The 16,642-nt window shown below is 38.9% G+C and overlaps 1 protein-coding gene across 1 annotated transcript; it reads right to left on the reverse strand.

Moving 5' to 3' along the window:
- Nucleotides 1-634: 634 nt before the first annotated feature.
- LOC121726309 (protein YIF1B-A) lies at nucleotides 635-12,089 on the reverse strand. Its single transcript, XM_042113611.1, has 8 exons — nucleotides 11,947-12,089; nucleotides 11,628-11,837; nucleotides 11,371-11,456; nucleotides 3,093-3,260; nucleotides 2,136-2,259; nucleotides 1,670-1,932; nucleotides 946-1,304; nucleotides 635-864 (listed from the first exon to the last, which is right to left on the reverse strand). Exons 1-7 carry the CDS (start codon nucleotides 11,969-11,971, stop codon nucleotides 1,041-1,043), a joined length of 1,140 nt encoding a protein of 379 aa, XP_041969545.1. The 5' UTR covers nucleotides 11,972-12,089; the 3' UTR covers nucleotides 635-864; nucleotides 946-1,040.
- Nucleotides 12,090-16,642: the final 4,553 nt, after the last annotated feature.

Below are 16,642 nucleotides of genomic sequence, written 5' to 3' on the forward strand. Positions count from 1 at the left end.
ATGCTAAATATTCTCGTATGGGAAATGATCTTGGATTACGTTTGTATGAGAACTGCGACGGCACCCGGACTCTTAAGGCCTCTAATCTAGGAAACAACTATATAAATAAAAGAACAATTGCGCATTTGGTTTTTATTTACAACGAGTACAAAACATATCGTTATACGAGTACAAAACAATGGTACGCGCTATCAGTACCTCTAGATACAACAATTAATACCGTAGCTATGTTCTGTGACTGATTAATGATGATCGATTATTTTGTTAACATAGCAATCAACCGTGTAACTTGTACCGGAACCCTCGTTCTAATAAAGATATTCAAGATCCTAATGACTTAGTCATATGTTTTCCAATGTGCCAGACAAGGACAACCGGAGCTTGTATGATTAAATAATTATACTCTTTCCTTGCACTTTTAATATTTTTATTAGTAAGGAATTCCCCCATTCCTGTTGTCATAATCGGGCTCATCTAGTATTTGATGTTATTCTGACTAAATTTTCCACTGACAACCATTGTCTGCCGACGCTATTATATTTTATTTTGACGATAAGAAGAACATTGTTTTTTATGAGCCTTTATGTAGTTGCGCCATCTGTCGGAGTTTGTAAAATTTACGACTACAGGTCGTTTATAAAACTCGTATGAAAGATGCGGCCCACCCCACTGAGCCCTGTCGCAGAGTACGCGAAGCTTAAACCCGCATCACAGCTAACTCTATAAATTTTTATTATAGCTTACGAGTAGCGAGAGATTTAGTTTAGTTAGTACTAAACGCATTCAATATTTGTACGACCGCTGCATCTAACCGACTTTAAACAGTTTCCCGAGCACTGGCAATAAAATTTTAAATGCAACAACCAATGATATTCTATGTTACTAACGTAAAATCTTTTGTAAGACATTGCTACTCTAGTATTTTAGAAACTCATTGGCAACAACACTATAATTTTGTTAGTGAATCGACGTTCACGAGTATTTGGCACACGCAGCGATACAAATATTGAGAGCGGAGCGCGCGGCGCGGGCGCGGGGTGCTATCGCGCGGGGGGCGGGGCGAGGGGCGCGGAGGCCGGCACGAGGTGGTAGGTCAGCCACCACGACAGCAGCGGCTGCGTCACCGCCACGAACAGCAGGAAGTACACGCGCCGCTTGGTGCCGCCGCCGCCACCACTGCTGCCGCCGCCGCCCGCCTGCCAGCCGGTGGCGTACGGGTTTGCAGGGTAGCTCTGGTCGTAGCCGTACGCCGGCTTGTCCGACGTCTGCGACCCCGCCAGCAGCTGCAGCCGGAGGGTTTTCACCTGAAAATTATAATGAAGAGTTGGTGACTATTACTTTGATTTAAAAAAAGTTTACATTTTTCAGCCTATGAAACTAACATTAAATCTGCGTTTCCACCAAAGATATGTTGCGAGGAATGTGTTTTTAAGATCCAATAGAATCGCTGCGCTGAGCGAGGTCACGTCGATGAAGCGATTCTATTGGTTCTCAAAAACACATTCCTCGCAACACATCTCTGGTGGAAACGCAGCCTAACACGACTGTCTTTGGATTTTAGATTCCATTTAATTGTTTTGAATTCTCAATTACAAATATTGCATATAATTGCAATACAAACACTCCTTACAGAAATAAGGTTCCGCAAACGAAAAAGTAAATGACTGACCAGGAAGTAGGAGAGCGCGAGGCTGAGGTAGGCGAGCGCGGCGTAGTAGCCGGGCGGGCCGAGCGCGAGCGCGCCGAGCAGCGCGCCGATCATGCTCGTGTACTTGAGGCCGGCCAGCGCCAGCAGGTCGAGCGTGCGCAGCGCCGCGCCCGCGCCCGTCACGTACAGCGTCACCAGGTACACCGCCATCTCGAATATTATGTACGCCAGCGCGCCCGACGCCGCCATGCTGATCTGCTCCGGCGTGAAGCGGTGCTGCAGCCCTGCAAATGTATGTTTACACTGTACACACTTATTTAAGAGATGGCGCTTCTGCACAATGATGCTGCAACCTCTGAAAACTCCACCAGATCTACTGAATCATACGTTAAATGGTAATGCGTTATGTTTCATCTCGCTCTATCTCTTTATCGTGATGTGCTAATAATGTCAAGAAACTTTAAGTATGTAAGGGAAGGGGACGCACCGAGCATGAAGCCGGCGAGCAGTACGTATGTGACGTAGCTCATGCAGGGGATGTAGAGGTCGGGGGCGTTGATATCGTAGCGCGGCTGCACCGGGCTGTCCTGGTCGTACTTCACCATCCAATCCTGCAATGGGATTTTAACATGATATTAAATCTTACTTAAATAAATGTTACTTAGTTATGGAGTAAGTAACTTTATAATTTCTATATTACTACCATCCTAATAAAAACAACTCTGTGCCATTTCCTGCATCTCAAATCATGGGCTGTACCTAGGGTTGCCAGATGTCCGGTATTTAAGCGTACAGTCCGGTATTTTCCGGTAAAAAATAAACGGTCATACCGGACAGAACAATGTCCGGTATTTTGAGGAACGTCGGTGTTACTGCCTACTGGTACCCAGTTTTAGGTGATTTTGATTTTTTTAGAAGCTCCTACCTTACCTTTATTTCGATATGTGAGTTATAGTATATGTCGACCACAATAATTTTATAACCGCAATAATTATATAAAAAACTGTATTTTTGCGACCTACCATACAAACACCATCCCCCCCCCCATTTGGGGTTGTCCGGTATTTTTTTGTGACTCACCTGGCAACCCTAGCTGTACCACGAAACCATTTGAGACTCAAACAATCGTACCAGAATGCCGTGTCCTCCTCTAACGTGAAATGACGTTGTTACAGCGGGATGCGGCATTGGTACGATTGTTTTAGTCTCAAAACGATTTCGTAGTAGGCCTTCAGGTTTAAAATTGGTTCAGTGTTTAAGACGTGAAGAGGTAACAGACACATTTTTGCATTTATAATACTAGTAAGGATGCCCAATGGATACAAATGGGGCAATTTGTGTTAGTGGCATTTAATTTTTATTCTGTGAATTTTCTGTAACACGAGGTTTCTCTGGCCGCTTTATATTAAATCTTTTAACTACAAATAATTTAAGTAAAGGTAACCTTATGTGTGAAGGGGAAGAGTATGAGCATGATTTTCCGGAGCACGTAGCGCGTGTCGACGGCGAAGTAGTATCGCAGGCGGGTGACGGGGACCAGGCGGCCGAGCTGCTGCTGCACCGCCGCCTTGCCCTGCTCCGCCAGCTGGTTGCCGTACTGCAGCGCCATGTCCTAATAAACCATACAGTTATTAAGACTCTCAGAAATTAAGACTAAGTGGATAAAGTGACAAAGTAACAATTTGAAAATGTTCATTTTTATGCATAAATGGAGGGTTTAGTACTGGAAAAGTCATTTAAAAATCGGCCAATTGCGAGTCTGACTCGCGCACTCTATAAATAGGCTAAAAATTGTGTTTTTTGTAAGCCCCCCCTTAATTTTTTATTTTATTTTAATATTATTATTAAATAATAAAGTACACATAATACGAGGGCTGCTATTTATGTATCCGGAACTGGCCTCTTACAAGAACAATATTTAAAAAGTAATTACAACATTTGAAAATAGAACTCTTTGGTTGAAGAATACATTTTGTTTCATGTGACTGTCAATTATTTTTCCATTGTGGCGTCATTTTGAAAATTGCGTGTCTTCATTTGCCATGGATTTAACGCGTGAACATTTTCGTGCAATGATTTACTACGATTTTCGGCATGGGCTAAATCAACAACAGTGCTTTATTCAACTCACCGTAACTTTTGGAGATGAAGCACCATCAAAAACCACTGTTTATCACTGGTACAGTGAGTTTAATCGTGGGCGGTCTATGCTCACGGATGAAAATAAAGAAGGTCGCCCAAAAACAGCTGTTGTCCCACAAAATATAGATGCTGTGCGGGAACTAATAATGCGTGATCGTCATGTTACATATCGCGAGATAGAGGCGTCCTTAGGCATGAGCCGAAACCAACAAAAGTTACTCGTGCAAAAAGTACTTTGAAGCAAATGGTCGCCTGTTTTTTTGGAATTAATGGACATGTGGCTACAGTGCCATTAGAGAATCGTAAAACGGTTAATTCTGAATGGTATACGACCATTTGTTTACCAGAAGTCTTTGAAGAAATAAGAAAGGACAACCGACAACGCAGAATCATATTACATCACGACAATGCTAGCTGTGACACCTCAGCTGAAACAACTCAGTTTTTGGAGGGTCAAAAGATCGAATTGACTGGTCATCCGCCGTACAGCCCTGATATGGCACCTAACGATTTCTTTTTATTTCCATACGCGAAGAACAAATTACGTTGTCAACGTTTTTCGAGCCGCGAAGAGGCTGTTGATGCGTTCAAAATGCACGTTTTGGAGATACCTCAATCAGAATGGAAAAAGTGCTATGAAAATTGGTTCCAGCGTATGCAAAAGTGTGTCGATCATCGCGGCGAATATTTTGAAAAGCAATAAAACCATATTAAATGATATATGTTTGTTTCTTTTTTTAATTCCGGATACATAAATAGCAGCCCTCGTATTAGTAGGATTGCAACTGTGTGTCATAATATTTTGCAATTTTTTGTATGTGTTTATGATAATTCATAATTAAGTCAAGTTGTTGTTATTCATTAATCATTATTCATTACATACCTACTGGCTACTGCTTTAAATATTAATACGCGAGCGAAAAACTTTCTAACCCTTTTGACGAAAAATGCGGAAGCGTAGGTGGTAGGTTATAGTTTATATGGTGAAGGAGTGCATCAAGCTAATATTATTGTGAAATTATGCTTTTATCATACATTTTTTTAACAAATAAAACATTACACACACTACAACACACACACTAGATACATGCCTATACAATATACATACAAATTGTCTCTCATAATATTTATGGTTGAATTCTGTTGTCAAATTGAAAATAGATTGAGTTTTTTTATTAAATCTTAAGAGGATTCCACACCGCCCTTTTTTTCATACAAACGTTGTCCCCTGTTTCCTCCCTGGATAATGCTAGTAGAGTTATAATTTTTTTCCTGAATATCTACGGCCACTAATACAATGTCCCTATGTTTTCTTTTTTTTCATAATTTAATTATTAAATAAGATATGAACGTTCAAAAACCCAAAAAAATGGCTAGATTTTCCGCTGTGTTCAAACGTCCAGAACAGATTTGGCTAGATTATACAAAAAAAGCAAAACATAGGAACACAGCTCAAGCCTTTTTTTAATCTTTAATGAAAAAAGTACTTAAATCGGTTAAGTTTTGGAGAAGGAATCAGGGGACAACGAATCGTTGATTTTCTGGATTTTCTGCAGTTGTCTCTATCGCGTTCTGCGGTATAGGCTTGAGGTAAGGGAGACAGCTATAGATATTACACGTACTTTTTTTTCATTTCTCTAGCCCCTGTTGTATCCTCTTAAGTACTGTTCTGCGTGCTCTGCACTCGCGGCGCGAATTGCAATACGAAGCCGCGAAACGCGAACGCGAAGCCGCAAAACCCTCCACACTCGCGGTTCGCGGCCTTCGCGGGCTTTCGCGCCGCGAGTGTGGAGCCCGCTTTAGACAATAATTATTACATGGCCAGTCTGTCATCATTTGACCTTATTAATCTGAGACTGTCGCAGTAATTATGTCTATAAAATAATAAAGTCAATTTTTTGACAATGTAATATAAATAGTTAATGACACTTAGAACAATTTTTTTTAATTAATAACAAGCAAATCAAAGTAAGAAAGGATTTCATACTTCGATTTGATGGTCCTAAAATATGGATTGTTCTATTTGTAGGACAATGTTACTCTTAAATTATATAACTATAATAATAACGAGTCACCGTCTGCCAACTTTATGATACATGTTTCCACATTGTATCAGCAGACGCCATAGTCCTTCCATAGTCCCAGTTACCCAGTCCACTAACACCTCACCCCCATAGCCCGGTATCATTTCTAATATCCATTCCCTGTAATAGTCCTACACTGGCCGCTGGCTCTTCTTGGTCGTACTCCCATAGTGCGGACAGAGAGAGTCGCCGGCCAGTGTCACATAACATTTAGATTAAACTGTGTAACGGGCCTCTACGTGTTGGCTTCAGCCCCACGCATGCCTTCCAAAGGTCCGGAATTTAATTGCCCGTGAGCAAGGACTACCTTACACAAACAATAATAATAATAATCATCATTTATTTCAGGCTCAACTATCTATTTCATCAGTCTACTGTCCACCCCGACATAAAATAGACGAAGCTACATTTAACCTTTATTTCTCAATGCTTACTAATCGTTTTCTTGCCGGTGGTGACTGGAATGCAAAAAATACTCATTGGGGATCGAGATTAACCTCCACTCGGGGTCGTGAACTAATGAAAAGCCTTCAATCTAATAACCTCACTTCTCTATCTTCTGGAGAACCAACACATTGGCCTTCCGATCAATCTAGACTGCCTGATCTACTTGATTTCTTCATCATCAAAGGAATTTCAAGAAATTATTTTGAAATATCTTCGTGTTTAGACAGTTCCTCAGATCATACTCCAGTTCTTCTAAAAATGAGGTCTTGTGTCTTTATGATGTCCAAAGAAGATAGTTTTGTTAACTTTAAAACGGACTGGGAAGGATTTCGCGATTACATTACAGATAATATAGAACTGAACATCCCCTTAAAATCGATAAATGACATTGATTCAGCCACTCAGTACATAACTTGTCTGATACAGGAAGCCGCATGGAAGAATACTCCTGATATTGATTATACTAGGTCTGATAGTAAAAACTTAAGCCCTTTAGTCAAACAACTCGTCAAAGAGAAGCGTAAACTAAGAAGAGTCTGGCATACTAGTAGACACCCATCTGATAAGAGAGCCCTAAACAAAGCCTGCTCAGACCTAAGGAATTTAATCGCCAAAGAGAAAAACGCTGCATTTGAAAAATTCCTAGAATCCTTGAAACCCGACAAGCACTCTAACTACTCCCTTTGGAGAGCAGCAAAACACTACAATCAGCCACTTCAGTTCAAACCCCCCTTGAAAATTGAAGACTCAGGTTGGGCTAGGTCCAACAAAGATAAAGCTGAATTGTTCGCTAGCCATCTCTCCGAAGTATTTCGACTAAACGATGCTTGTCCTCAAATAGACGAATCACCAATTGATGCAGCATTCTCTCAACCTTTTCAAATAGAATTTCCAATCAAACCTACAACACCCAACGAAGTCAAAGGCATCATACGTAACTTCAAACAAAAATCATCTCCGGGATTTGACTTAATCACCCCCAGGGTCCTTAAAGAGCTTCCCAAGAAAGCAATAGTCTTTTTAACATCTCTAATGAATGGCATCATTAGAACCTCTCACTATCCTAGTCTATGGAAAGTATCACAAATTATAATGGTGCACAAATCTGGGAAACCAAATAATGTAGTATCATCGTATAGACCTATCAGCCTTCTACCGACCCTGTCGAAGATCTTTGAAAAAAATCTCGCCAAAAGATTATCAGCTGTACTATCTGATAGGAACGTCATCCCCAACCACCAATTCGGCTTCCGTCGAGGCCATGGCACTATTGTACAAGTCCACAGGGTTTGCGATATAATAACTTCAGCGCTGCAAAACAAAGAATATTGCTCGGCCGCATTCCTAGACGTTCAGCAGGCATTTGATAGAGTGTGGCACAAGGGACTGCTCTACAAAATTAAGACGCTTCTCCCACATACATATTACCTACTCCTTGCGTCCTACCTTAAAGACAAAGTGTTTCAGGTGAAAGCGTCGCAAGGTCTGGGTTCTATGATATTAGAGCAGGAGTGCCACAGGGTTCAGTTCTTGGTACGATTTTGTACTCCATCTTTACATCAGACATACCGGTTACAAACGATATCACCGTAGGCACTTATGCCGACGACACCGCTGTTCTAGCATGCCACCCGAATAAGGATTCCGCTTCATCTCAACTCCAAAAAGGACTTGATCAAATAAGCAACTGGATGAGCATGTGGCGCATCAGAGCGAGTGCAGCAAAGTCCACACAGATCACCTTCATCCTAATAAAAGACAATTGTCCACCAGTTTCACTATCCGGCGTGCCACTTCCTCACGCTGACTCAGTGAAAGTGAAATACCTTGGTATTCACCTGGACCGTCGTTTAACATGGAAACCTCACATTAAAGCAAAAAGAGATGAATTATATATAAGATACAAAGACCTGACTTGGCTTCTTGATAGAAATTCAAAATTGAGCTCAAAGAACAAATTGCTAGTCTACAAAACAGTACTAAAACCCATCTGGACTTATGGTCTTCAGCTCTGGGGTAGTGCTGCCAAGTGCAACATAGAAATATTGCAAAGATGTGAAAATATAATACTGAGAGGAATCTCCAATGCACACTGGTATATAAGGAATAGTGAACTACACGAAATCTTATCGATACCCACCATCAAAGAGGAAATCTCTAAATCATGCACCAGATACAAGCTACGCTTAAATAACCACCCTAATGACCTTGCCTACGGTCTCCTAGAAAAAAACCGTTATGATCGTCTCAAGCGCCACGACATACTGGACCTGGATAACAGATTCTAGCCAATTGAATATAGAGGCCTCGTTACTGAGCTTAAGCCTCTGAGCCGCCAAATTAACTTCATCACATCTGCTTATAACCCTCGGGTTGATCGCAGATAACAATGAAAAAATATATATATTTTAGGCAATAAACCCATATAAAATATATAAAATTAAATTAAAAGTTAAAATTAAATAGTACTCACTGTATAGTATACATTGTGAATTTTAAATAACTAGAGATCGCCCAATGGTCGAAATATAATTCTGTCTATTCTGGTATCTACAATAAAAAAAACTATAATCCATTTTCAATTTGTCACCTTGTTGTCAACAGACTTCAACCATGAATAATAGAGTATAATTCGTATGTATACTGTATAAGCTTATCACTCAAAAATCTGTCATTTTTCCTAATGCGTGTGTTGTAGTGTGTGTAATGTTTTATTTATTTAAAAAATGTATAATAAACGCATAATTTCAAAATAATATTAGCTCGATGCACTCCTTCACCATATAAACTATAACTGTGCAAAATTTCATTCACCTACGTTTTCCCATTTTTCGTCAAAAGGGATACAAAGTTTTTGGCTCACGTATTAATATATATGTCGCAGCCCTTTGACTGAACAACGCCATTCAATCACACGGCTATACGTCGTTTAGCCGACTTGTTGACTACAACCATGAAGCTTTAGCTTCATGACTACAACGTTCGACACTACAGCTAGACGACGCTTAGCCATCTAGTTTAATGACAAATTAACTAGGGCGACCATTAGCTTAATATGTAATTTGGGAGAATAGAAAAACTTTTTGTATTTTATTGAAAGATTATTCTCGGATTAAGTTTAAGGGGTGACCAAAAGTTTAATGCAATAAGTAAAAATAAAAAATTCTGAGGCGTGTTTTGTGACGGTCGCCGGCTGCTGCCGCAGCACAGTCACAGTTCTAACCTAACCTTCTTTTGGACTTTCTGGATTGTGTTTGTTTTTGTTTTGGCGGGGGGCTGCGCCCCCCGAGCCCTCCTTTTATTTGACGACGGTCGCCGGCTGCTACCGCAGCACGCTCGCTGCGCTTGCTCGGCTCCCTCTGTGTTGTGGTCTAAGTTTTAACCTAACCTAACCAACTTTTGGACTTTCTGGATTGTGTTTGTTTTTGTTTTGACGGGGGGCTGTGCCCCCCGAACCCCCCTTTCGGGAGGGCTGCGTCCATTCATTTCATAATCCCGTAATTTCTCCTCGAATATTTGTTGAAATTTTTATTCACTCGTATGTGCCTCCACAATTTTTTACTAACTACTTTATTTCCGAAAAACAACCACAAACACCAACAAACACCTGCTAGTTGACGCCATATTGTAAATAAAACGCACCTAGCGCCGCAGCGGTGCGCGCTGAACTACTTCAATTAGACGGCGGCTTTTGAATCAGCTGTAGTGTTGAACGTTTTGAGCGACTAAAATATTCAATATAAAAGCTAGACGTGTGATTGAATGGCGTTGTTCAGTCAAAGGGCTAGCTGTTTGATTGAACGGCTATTTAAGCCAGTCGGCTGCGACATATAGACAATGGGTAAGGCCGCCAAAATTGTCAATTTATTTGTGTGACGTTTTTGTCGTTTTTTTCTGCAGTATCTTATGGTTGGAATATCCATTAAATTGTAGAGAATATCTGAATAATAAGTATACCGTCGAAGAATTAGATGATAGTCCCTTGCTCTAATATTAATATTGTTGCGAAAACCCTTCAATTGACTTGTTTTATTGATAGTTTAAAATAAAATATGGCTTTTTATTTTGAGTTACGTATTATTTGTGTGACGAATTTTTACCCCAAAGGTACTATTTAAAGAGTCAACGTGCAAATGCAGTGTTAATACGGCAGCACTATCATCAACAAAATTAAGAAAAAAAATGCTAGGTTTATTACATATTTCAGGAGTAAATGAGTCTAAACTGGTCGTAACGTTTTTGTTTATGTGGAAAAAAATATGCCTAGTTGCAAAAAATAACCGAAATATAATCTAAAATTGTTGTAAATTCTAAGTCTTTTGTGTTGCATTTGTGTTACGCTTATGTTACATTTGTGTTATCGTAACACACTCGATCTATAAAGCGGAATGCATAGTGGTATTTGGACAGCCATATAACGTGTAACTAATTAATTAACGCATAGCTTGAAAACTACTACTCGGGCTCATCATCACAAATGACTTTTGTATGGAAACAACACTGAAAATGTGAAAAAAAAATAGGTATTTTATTTCAACTGACTTCACTTGAAAAGTATGGAACAGCTGGTTTATTTTTTCGCTATTTCACTGTTACTTCCATACAAAAAGTTATTCGTAATGATGAGCCCTAGTAATGGTTTTCAAGTTGTGAGTTACTTACATGTTGTACACCTGTGTCAACCAACCAACCCAGACACACATTTTATCTTGTATTTAATCGTCTTATAGAAATAAAAAAATAAAAATTGTACGTAATTTATTTTACGATTATGAAACCACCTTTATCCAAAAATGGTGTCACTTTTGTGTAACGGTAACACAAAATCTTTTGTGTTACTATTTGACAATTCTGGCGGCCTTACCCTAATAAAAATAAAATACAAATTAAATAAAATTAAATTCAGTAATAAAAAAAAATTGTTCTAGGGCTCTCTAACTAAAATAGAAAGCATTGAAATTTGAAACTTATAATTTATTTTTTATCTGAGGTCGAATTTCGACCATTGGGCGATCTCTAGTTTTTTAATTCTACACAATTTTGTTTCACCTGTACAATTGGTTGTTGTAGCATAGAGCCGAGTTGAGCCGGAGAGGCCATTGGCACTTGATTGTATCCTCCCATGTAGCCAAAGTCTGAAATACATATTAATTCACAATAAAATATCTCAGTAGCTTGAAATTGAAAATATTGAGTTTTTTGTTTTTTTTAAAAGCACTGTCAATAAGCACTATCTTGTAAAAATAATAGGTTTGAGGCAATAAAGTAACTGCAAGAAGACGACATAATATTATTATGAAACCTACTGGCGGCAGGGTCTGCAGATCCGAATTCCTGTCCAGGTTCCAGCTGGATGCCCTGCTGGAACTGGTTGTTGGGCGTGTAGGCGGGCGGCGGGCCCATGGGCGGGTAGCCCGGGTTGAACTGCGGCGCGGCCGGGAACGCCGGCGCCGGCGAGCCCATCACCGAAACATCACTCACGCGTTTCGCCTTACGCGGTCCTCCACCCGCACTCACTGTAATTAAATGCACCTGAGCTTCATGACTGCTCTATTTAGGGTTGGTATCTAAAATACCAATCTCTTAACGTAGCAGACGAAAGAGTAGCGCATTTCAAAATTTTACCATTTCTCGATGCATTGAAATTCATATTACTCTCCTAAATGAAATTAACTTAAATAAAACGACTTAAACATGTTACAATTTCTTAAAATGAATTAATTTTTGTTCATTTTACAACCAAAATTGAAACACATCATCAAACACCAATAAACTTCACCTATCAATGTCAAAAATATTTGTCATTGTCAATGTCATAGTTTGACAATTGTTTTTATTTGCTTGCTAGATGAAAAATTGATCAAAAAGCTGCGAACGAAATAAAATACTGTTAAATTATGAATTATCTTATATCTTTAAACGAGCAATTCTTGTATATATATATATATATATATATATATATATATATATATATATATATATATATATATATATATATATATATATATATATATATATATATATATATATATATATATATATATATATATATATATATATATATATATATCTTAATATATATATTTCTTGTGTGCGTGTGTATGTGACTGAACTCCTCCTAAACGACTGGACCAATTTTGATGAAAATTTTTTGTGTGTGTTAGTGGAGATTCCAGAATGGTTTAGATTTACAGTTTGGTCTACTGGAAAATGTTTTTTCAATTAATTTCTTATTTATAAGGAGTTGTTGATTTTGGAATGATTTTTTTAGAATTTTTTGATTTTTTTAGAATCTCGGGGGGGGGGCGGCAGGTGCCCCTCTTTGCCCCCCCCCCCTGGCGACGCCTTTGGTTTAATTAAAAAAACGAAATATTATGTGCACACTGCACAGCTGTTTTGATTTATGGGGTACCAGGGTTTTTTTGATAAAAGCTTTTGACACCAATTTTGTTGACATCGCGCGCTATAAAACTGAAGTCCACGCGGACGAAGTCGCGGGCAACAGCTAGTATGAAAATAAATCAAAAACCTCTTAATTTCGTAAAAATAAACTTTATTGCTGCTGCTCGCCATCGCCTTGGACTCGCCCATGAAGGGTTCCCCTTCATGGGTGAGTCCAACTCGCACTTGGCCGGTTTTTTTTTAGACTTTTACTAGACTTTCGACTTGACGATCATCTGCAAAAACATCTTTTGTAAACTTTTCACGATTTTTTTTTCTCACCATATCTTACTTGACACTTGCGGCACGACACTGGCCATGGTAAAAAGCCATGGTTAAAAATAATAAAAAAAAGAAGAGGTAGATGATAGATCTGTCAGTTAATGAGATTGAGGGATTTTCATTTAAACATTTTAATTTTAATTTTAACAATCTTAACTAGATGGCGTAAGGACACTTCTAGATTTTCTATTGGTTCCTCACCGATCTGAAATTATCTGCAGGTTGCCATCACTGACTACATATTATTATTATTATTTGTGTAACCACACTAGCAGCATTAAGCTGATGCGTGTGTGTCAAATCGTTTGAAGATTTCATCTCCCAATTGGTCCAGTTTGTTTTTAGAGCAGTTCACAGAGGTTGCCATTACAACACTTTCAGGAAGTCTGTTCCAGACCACTTCCACTCGGTTAGGTAAAAAGTGCCTTTTAGGAACTTCTTGGCATAATTTTAAAGGATGTCCTCTTAGGTGCTTATTCGTGTTCAGGGTGTAAAGTTCTCGGAGACGAGGCACATCATAAATTTCGTGCAGTATCTTATAAGTCTCGATGAGACTTCCCCTCTGTCGACGCTGTTCGAGTGTGGTAAGGCCAAGGATTTCGAGTCGATGTTCGTAAGATTTATTGCGTAATGTGTTTACCATTTTTGTAGCTTTTATCTGTACGTTTTCAAGTAACTTGACGTCTTTTTTAAAATAAGGATCCCATATTACATACGCATATTCTAAAAGTGGTCTAACATAAGCCTTGTACAGTTGAAGGAATGTTTTAGGTGTCAGACACTTAAACGCTTTACGAATGACATAGAGGATGGAGTTTGTTTTCTTGACAATATTCATTATATGCATTTTCCATTTCAGATCCGAAGTTATTGTTATGCCTAGGTCTTTTTGGGACTCGACATGCATCAATTGTTTAGGTCCAAGGTAATAGTTTCTACGGGGGTTGTTCTTTCCAATTTGTAACACTGTGCATTTTTCAACATTAAGGGTTAATAGCCATTCTTGGGTCCACTTGTATATAGCATTCAGATCGTTTTGGATATGGTGATAATGGCTACATGGACTTTCGAAAAATTTTGTTTCATCAGCGAACAAGGAGAAAGGCTGTACAAGAACGCTTTTCAGGTCAGTTAAGTACAATATGAAGAGTATTGGTCCAAGAACGGATCCCTGTGGGACACCTTTGAGTACTTTCCTAGTTTTAGATAAGGCTTCACCGATCCTAACCCGAAAAGTCCTATTAGTGAGAAAATCTCTTATCCAGGCTAACAGTTTTCCGCATATACCCAAGTGTTCGATTTTATGAATTAGCCGTTTTATGGGTACACGATCGAATGCCTTCTCGTAATCTAGGTAGATGACATCGGTAGGATTTCCTTCGTCGAGGTTTTTTGTCCACTCATTCAGGCATCTCAGTAGGTTTGTAGATACTGATCGACCTGGTACGAATCCATGCTGTTCTTCCAATATAATGTGCTCCTTTGTTAAGAAGTTTCTTATTTCGTTGGCAATCACTTTTTCCATTGTTTTGAACAATACACTTGTTAGACTTATTGGTCTGTAGTTAGATGGATCAAGTTTGCTTCCTTTTTTGTATATGGGAACGACAGTAGCTATTTTCCAGTCTGCTGGTAGTGCTCCATCCTCTAGCGATTTTTTCATCAACCTAGTAATGTTCCTCACTAGAGATTTTGAGCACCTTTTTAATACTATTGATGGTAAGTCATCTGGTCCAGTGGCTGTGGTGTCATCAAAACTAAGTAGAGCCCGTTGTACCCTATCTGTTGTAATATCGATATCATCTATAGAGTAGAGTAGAGAGATTAGAATCACCTTCAAGGGACGCGACTTGCCATTATTATCTACAGGTTTACCAAGACGAATAGTTGCCAAAAGTCAGGTTTCGATATGGGGAGAGCAGCAAGTGCATCAGAAACGAGGTCTTTGTCGTGAGCTTTGCGATCCTCCACGGCCGCTGACTTTGATTCTGGTAGTCCATGTAGGATAATATTACGACTACGGTTCTTGCGATCTTCAATCTCATTAATTACTGCATCCAAGTTCACAGCACAAGCCCCCTGTTCTTTCAATCCTTGGACCTGATGCTGAAGTTCAGTAACGAGCTTTCGCAGCTGGGGAATTTGCCTTAGACCTTCCTCACATTCTTCGCACAGGTACGACAGTTTTGGGTTCTGAAGACCGATTATACGCAAATCGGTTGCAGACAAACCAGAGCACTTGACACATATTACCCTGTTACAACCCTTGCATAATATTTTTGATCCTTTATCTTGGACTTGGATTTTACATTTAAAGCAAGCCATATTTTGTAAATGATCCCGAGTATATTGTTGGAATTTTAGCACAGTGAAGTGGCAACACCGATTGTCTATGATTCGCACTTTTGACAATCACTGACAAAAGTCAAATTCAAATTGACCGCAATAAAATAGTCCCGAGTGGGTACTTCGAATATAAAACTATGACTAAGCATTAAATTGTCAAACACAAATTTTCGGCACAGTTTTAAGTTATTTTCCACACAATTCAGGCTGGACTTTATTGTTCACTATGTTCCAAAACCACTAATGTTCAAACGTGACGCAATTAACACTTCGATTGATCACTTTTACAAGAGTTTATGAATAAATTTGCGAGAGCTAGTAAACGCGATGTTTTTCCAGTGACAACCGATGACAGATTCCATATGGGTTGTGTTTCCAAAAAATATCAGTGTATGTCACGTATGTCACACTTAACAAAGTGTGACATACGTGACATGTCACATATATCAAAATATCTTAAACCTAAGCGATCATTGGCCTAAGCGATTAGGCCAGTACACTGGTAATAGTTTAGGAACATGCTGACATAATAAAAACTTGTCAAACTGAAACTTGACAACTGAAAGAGTTTTGGCGGGCATGTCACTTTCAAACTTCTTCTACTTTTTATTGTTGGTGTGGTTTTTATTGTTTTTTCCCAAATTGTGGTTTTTGGGCTTTTGATATTCATTATTGGTAAAATATTAGCCATTAAATATCCGTTATCTTGCACAAGTGCAGGTAAGATGTTGTCAAAACCAAAATGTATAATTCCTGTGACATTTGGTGTGAATATCGGTGAATAGGGCTATTTCTTCCGTGAATTTTAGCTAAAACATCGTTATAATAATTTTATTATCCTATTCATTGGAATATTATTGCGTCTTTTTCAAGTTGAAATGTATCAAGTTTTACATTCTTTTGCCCAGTTTTGTAGCAATTATTGATGGTATTCCCTGGTATTACCGATAGTTGTCTACCCATACGCCATCTAGTTACTAAAATGGAAACTGCTTGATAATCAAATTAAAAATATAGGAAAAGCCCTCATTGTGATTTTTGATCTCCTTGTGCGTTGTTTTTGATCACCAAAATAAACACCAGTCACCACAGACTACTAGGTTAGGGATATGTCATATTGCTATACTGCAGTGTTGCCAACTTAGTGGAATATCCACTGGATCTGGTGGTTTAGACGTACCTTTCGGCGGGAAAAATTTGGTTTTAGTGGCTAGTGGATTTCTTAGTGGATTCGATTATTTAAGTTAGTGGT

This window comes from Aricia agestis, chromosome 4, assembly GCF_905147365.1.
Source record: "Aricia agestis chromosome 4, ilAriAges1.1, whole genome shotgun sequence".
In the NCBI taxonomy this organism is placed as follows: Eukaryota; Metazoa; Arthropoda; class Insecta; order Lepidoptera; family Lycaenidae; genus Aricia; species Aricia agestis.

Bases quoted from the DNA above. Each gene is read 5' to 3' on its own strand.
- LOC121726309 (XM_042113611.1), bottom strand. From the start codon at position 11,971: ATGAATTTCAATGCATCGAGAAATG. The intron at 11,457-11,627 runs GTAGGTTTCATA...TATGTATTTCAG, and splicing joins ATCTGCAGACCCTGCCGCCA to ACTTTGGCTACATGGGAGGA. The intron at 1,933-2,135 runs GTGCGTCCCCTT...ATACATTTGCAG, and splicing joins GCTCGCCGGCTTCATGCTCG to GGCTGCAGCACCGCTTCACG.